Below are 6,547 nucleotides of genomic sequence, written 5' to 3' on the forward strand. Positions count from 1 at the left end.
CCACCCACTGCTCAGGGGTGGGAGCCGGGGGCGGACAGTAGGTTCCCCCCTTCTCTTTATTTAGGGCCCCCACCCACCGCTCAGGGGTAGGGGCCGGGGGGACAGTAGGTCCCCCCCTTATTGTTTTTTTAGGGCACCCACCGCTCAGGGTTGGGGGCTGGGATTGGAGGACGGTAGGTCCCCCCCACACCATTCTTATCTAGGGCCCCCACCCACCGCTCAGGGGTGGGGGCCGGGGGGGGAGTATAGGAGGTCCCCCCTATCTTTATTTAGGGCCCCCACCCACCGCTCAGGGGTGGGGGCCGGGGGGTTGACAGTAGGTCCCCCCCCTATCTTTTTTTAATGTATAATAAACACAAGTTACTGGCTATGGGAGGGATAATGTATAATAAACACAGGTTACTGGCTATGGGGAGGATAATGTATAATAAACACAGGTTACTGGCTATGGGGAGGATAATGTATAATAAACAAAGGTTACTGGCTATGGGGGATAATGTATAATGAACACAGGTTACTGGCTATGGGAGGATAATGTATAATAAACACAGGTTACTGGCTATGGGAGGATAATGTATAATAAACACAGTTTACTGGCTATGGGGGATAATGTGTAATAAACACAGGTTACTGGCTATGGAGGATAATGTATAATAAACACAAACACAAAATAAATAAATAACTAAAAAATGAATGCAGCTTCTGAATTAATCTAAATTGTATGCTGTCTAGGAGGTGGGAGGGTCTGGGAGGGAGGGTCTGCTGCTCATTGGCTGGAATGTGTCTGCTGACTGTGAGGTACAGGGTCAAAGTTTACTCAATGATGACAAATAGGGGACGGACCGAACATCGCAACGCGAACATGCTATTTTCGCCAGGAACTATTCGCCAGCGAACCATTCGGGACATCACTAGTCTTAAAGGGAAACTCCAGTGCCAGAAAAACAATCCGTTTTTCTGGCACTGGAGGGTCCCTCTCCCTCCCACCCACCAATCCCCGGTTACCGAAGGGGTGAAAACCCCTTCAGTGACTTACCTGAGGCAGCGGCGATGTCCCTCGTCGCTGTCTCCTCCACCGCGACGCTCCTCCTTGTGATTGCGTTGGCCGGTGGGCGAGACTGATCCCACCCACCGGCCGAGGAGACCTAATGCGCATGCGCGGAATTACGCGACCATTACGTCTCCCCATAGGAAAGCATTGAAAAATCATGTCAATGCTTTCCTATGGGGTTTTGAGCGACGCTGGAGGTCCTCACACAGCATGAGGACGTCCAGCGACGCTCTAGCACAGGTTTCCTGTGCTAGAAACTAGGAAGTGACCTCTAGTGGCTGTCTAGTAGACAGCCACTAGAGGTGGAGTTAATCCTGCAATGTAATTATTGCAGTTAATGAAAAACTGCAATAATTACACTTGCAGGGTTAAGGGTAGTGGGAGTTGGCACCCAGACCACTCCAATGAGCAGAAGTGGTCTGGATGCCTGGAGTGTCCCTTTAACTCAATATTGATTGACTGTATAGTTTAATTACCACAAGTTGTTAATGTAACGACATGAAGGCTTAACATATACAGTGCCTTGCAAAAGTATTCACCCCCTTGACTTTTTACCTATTTTGTTACATTATAGCCTTAAGTTTAATGTTTAATTAATCGGAATTTTATGTGATGGATCAGAACACAATAGTCTAAGTTGGTGAAGTGAAATTAGAAAAATATATACATAAAACTATTTTTTAGAAATAGAAAACAGAAAATTGTCATGTGCGTATGTATTCACTCCCTTTGTTATGAAGCCCATAAAAAGCTCTGGTGCAACCAATTACCTTCCGAAGTCACATAATTAGTGAAATGATGTCCACCTGTGTGCAATCCAAGTGTCACATGATCTGTCATTACATATACACACCTTTATTGAAAGGCCCCAGAGGCTGCAATACTTAAGCAAGAGGCACCACTAACCAAACACTGCCATGAAGAACAAGGAACTCTCCAAACAAGTAAGGGACAATGTTGTTGAGAAGTACAAGTCAGGGTTAGGTTATAAAAATATATCAAAATCTTTGATGATCCCCAGGAGCACCAACAAATCTATCATAACCAAATGGAAAGAACATGGCACAACGGCAAAACTGCCAAGAGACGGACGCCCACCAAAACTCACAGACCGGGCAAGGAGGGCATTAATCAGAAAGGCAGTACAGAGACCTAAGGTAACCCTGGAGGAGCTGCAGAGTTCCACTTTGTCTAATATGATGTGGTTATAGTAAGAAGTTATTCATCATTCCGAAACCGAAAGCACCGATAATAAGTAGCCCTCCTGCCATGATGTGGTTGTATTTCTGCTCTCATGCTTTTATTTTGCGTTATTTACACCTTGATCTCGATCTATGTTTGATAGGTTTCAATGGCAATGACTACAGGTCGCGTAATTGAGCGCGACGTCACGTGGTTGCAGACTCATGTCAGCTAACCTGTGGCAGTCCCGGTCCGGGCGTACTAGGAGTCGGATGCAGCTCCGGTGGAGGTAACTAAATATGATTGTAATGCTTTATATGTTGGGGAAGTTTGTGTGCACATAATGTCCTGATGAAAGCTTGAGGGGAACAAGCAGAAACGTTGGCAATTTTATTTCTAAGGTAATAAACGTTAATAAGTTCCTACTTAATTTTATTTTATTTTCCTTGTCATAGGCCATGACAGCACAACAATGGGTAGCTCCTAAAAGTGCATATAGTGTATAATACCTGGCACTAGAAGATATAAGGTGCAGCTAGTAACACTGGAATAAATCACTGGAGGAAATCTACAGCTGGACATAAAATAAAATAAAAATAAAAAAGTGACATAATCTTTGTAATGGTACCCTGATCAAGCTCTCCACATTAGACCACCAGACGGCATTTAATGGTATTTGGACTCCCACTACTCCTATCCATCTAATCCAAATGGATACTTTTTTCACCTTGGGTATTTGTAACAAGGCCAAACATTCAAGGGTATGTAAACGTTTGATCAAGGCCATTTGGATGATTTCTGTTATCATTATGATTTAAAGCGGCACTGTCATGGACGAATCCCATTTTTTTAACCCCCCTCCTGACTCCACTACTTCTAACTGACCCCCGTGTCACCCCCAAATGCCCCTAAGCTCCCCATATTACTTATTTTTGTAATCTATATTTGGGGCGCCACCATCTTTGTGTGGGTAGAGGAAGTCCCTGTGGGACACGTCATCTGCCCACACTAGATAGTGCTGTGAAATTCCCACACATGCCCAGTTAAACACTTGAGCATGCGAACAGGAATTTCATCTATTCATTCATTCATCAGAAAGATGAATGAATGAATAGAAATTTTAGACAAACAAACACCAAATATCAGTGTTTGTTTATTCTTTCAGTTTATTACAAGGAGGAAGCTACCGGCGCGCAGCTCCCTCCTTGTAAAATTTAATAAATGTATATGTGCTCCCGCCACTTCCTAAACCCCTCATGTCCTCCCTCACTCTATGGGGTCAATATGACCCCCATAATAGCTTAAGTGAGATTAAAATCTCACAAATGCCCCTACTCACGTTATAGCGAGTAGGGGCATGTCTACAAAACAGTGAGCATCTTGTGGTTTCATCACTGCTAAAAAGCAAAACAAACCCCCCCCCCATCCTGAGCAGCAGGGTGGGGGCCCTAAATATCAATAAGGGAAGGGGACCTATTGTCCCCCCCCCGACCCCCACCCCTGAGCGGCGAGTGGGGGCCCTAAATTAGAATAGGGGGGAACCTTATATTCCTCCCCCCCCCCTGAGCAGTGGGTGGGGGCCCTAAATTAGAATAAGGGGGTGACCTATTGTCCTCCCCCTGACCCCCACCCCTGAGGGGCAGGGGGGCCCTAAAGGATAATGGGGCAACCTATTGACCTCCCCCCAGAGACATGAGCATTTCTAGTTCTTACCCCTGTAAACGCTGTAATTTTGTTTTCAAAAGTAAATATTTCAACTTAATGATTACCAGTGAAAGTTTTTCCAATTCATGCGCATATGTATTCCAAATACATAGTTTACCTAATAACTTGCTTTTTCTGCAATGTACAACATGTGGGAAAGACCGAGAGGAGATTGAAAGAACTTTTGAATTATGGACTCGTTACTGTTAGTGGACATATTAGGGAAAACCATAGACATTGAAAGGATCCGACAGCCTATAAAGGGGGCAGATCTCTTACACATACTGTCTAGGAAGAAAATGATCTGGGTGTTTACTTAAAGAACTAGAACCCCTCTTGGGTTGAATTTAGAGGGAGAAGTGGCTCTCAAAAAGACATTGTGGGGGTTGGTTGCTCTAACTTAAATATATATATACTCAAGTTTTTTTTTTCCATACCTGAGTGTACATCTATCATCATATATTAACCTTGCTTTGTTAGCCTTATTTATTTATAGTATTAATTTTATAGAAATTTGAGATAAATTTGAGATAATTAAAGGCTGAGTTGTCCTTGTCAAAAATGTAACTATGATCCTAAAGTTTGAAAGGGTATAAATTTGTCATTAACCTTCTATGGAATATTCATGCATACCATTAGCAATATAAAGCACTTTCTTTGATATCACCATGATCAGTCTTCTTTTAGTCAGCGGGGCAGTAATAATTCACATGCCAAAGCCCACAATAAGTGTGTCCTTCTTTCTATTTTCTCAGGAACCTTGGCAGTGACATAAAATATCTAGGCCTGTCATAAAAGTACTAAAGTGGCAAGAATTAAGCTATTGTATTTGCCCATGTGATCAAGTCAGTCACATGGGTATGGTTCACTATCTGATGTTTATAGGTTAAATCTTTCAAGACGTTTTTTTTGTTGTTCTTACAATCAAGATATTTTGGGAGCACCTTTGTGAGTTATTACATATCCTGTTGCTAATGAGTCCAATGCATTATTAAAGGACAATTGATGACTTTGAAAACATTTATATTGTCAAATATATATGCAAATAATGTATGCAAATCTATGGAATTGTCTTCATTAGAACACTTAAATGCTTTGATATGTTGTAGGCATTTAGACTGGATAACTTGGTGGCTTTGAATTAACACCATGAACACGTTTTATTTTCCTTTGTTTACTATCCTGTTTCTGCCTAGTAAGTATATATAAAACCACATTATAACATTTTCACATTTTGTGTATTGTATGTAATGCTGTTTTTATTCATATTTTGCAGATGTTCAATCACAGATTTCTCTGTCACTGTCAGTTCCTGAACTAGTGAGACCTTCAGAGACAATTACATTAGACTGTAAAGTCACTGGTGCTGCAATCACTGATGGCAGTAAAATTCATGCTGTGGACTTTATAAAGCAACTTGTAGATGGTACAATTGTGTTTTTGGCTCATCTTAACTATGCTCAGGGTACAGCATACAACCCACTATTAAAGAATAGGCTCACCCTGTCAAGAGACACAGCTCAAAATGAGGTATCTCTGCAAATAAGAGAAATGAAACCAGAAGACACAGCAGTATATTACTGTGTCAAGGACACACAGTGTGTAAAAGAAATGCAAGAACATACTTTAAAATGTAGTGACCGGCCAATAAGATTTTAAGAATACTAACTGAAAAATGTGAAGGACATACATTCTCAAATGTGCTAATCTCCCTAAATAACTCATCAACTTTTATGTTTTTATCTGTGCATTTGAGATTACTATTTTACAATTATTTTGGTCTTACTAAAAATATAGCGTGTTGCATATCAGACACGTTTCAAGTCAAATACTTAAATATTGTTTGAAAAACAAAGCACAGGGTGTGACTTAAGCTCCGACTGGGATGTCTGCCTGAATACTGTGGTTCACTCAATTAAGCCTATAAAGAGCATTTAAAAAAAAAAAAAAATCTTTATTTTTGTTGTGCATGAAAATAACACAGCTGAGCTTGCAATGCTCCAACAGCACGTGCAAGTACAAGAATAAGCATAGCATAACAGTTGGTCAGCATTGGGAGGAGACTGCACATTTTAGAAGTATATATGTAGCGTAAGAAAGATAGTTTGCAGAAATAGATTCCATTAAATGACATGAAAGTAGCTTATAATGTCATGTATTAACAGGGTAGACATGCATGTCAGTGTAACTCTTACAGCCACAGCATTGGTGTATGATTAGGTGAGTATGGTGTAAGTGCAGAAGTGGCAATGTGAGATAAACGAAGATAACATGGCCACATATGTAGATCAAACTAAACTTCTCATTCTATCAATACTGCAAGAAATGGTGGGAGTCATATGTGAGATATAGTGATCAGGCTAGATAAGTATGTCAATGCATAGATTGAGATACAGGTAGGTAGAGAACTAAGATTCAAGATGGAGACTCAGTGTAACAAAGCCTTGCTGCACAGTATATATATATCTTCCTGGGCTGCTGTCTTCCCTCCATCTTTCCCACCCTCTGCTTCTCTCTCATGCACATTCCGGGTAGAGACTGCATTGGAACTTGCCAGCTAGCCGCTTGCCTCTCGGAATGCCGATGCGACCTTTGCCACAGGAAGCCTGA

At 41.6% G+C, this 6,547-nt stretch overlaps 1 gene segment (V, D, J or C); it reads left to right on the forward strand.

Annotated features, from left to right (window-relative positions):
* Window positions 1-5,053: 5,053 nt before the first annotated feature.
* Window positions 5,054-5,596, forward strand: LOC134612151 (Ig heavy chain V region 1B43-like). The segment is given in 2 exon segments: window positions 5,054-5,132; window positions 5,214-5,596. Coding segments are annotated over 2 exon segments (429 nt in total).
* The last annotated feature ends 951 nt before the right edge of the window (window positions 5,597-6,547 follow it).

Source organism: Pelobates fuscus, chromosome 5 (genome assembly GCF_036172605.1).
Source record: "Pelobates fuscus isolate aPelFus1 chromosome 5, aPelFus1.pri, whole genome shotgun sequence".
NCBI lineage: Eukaryota > Metazoa > Chordata > Amphibia > Anura > Pelobatidae > Pelobates > Pelobates fuscus.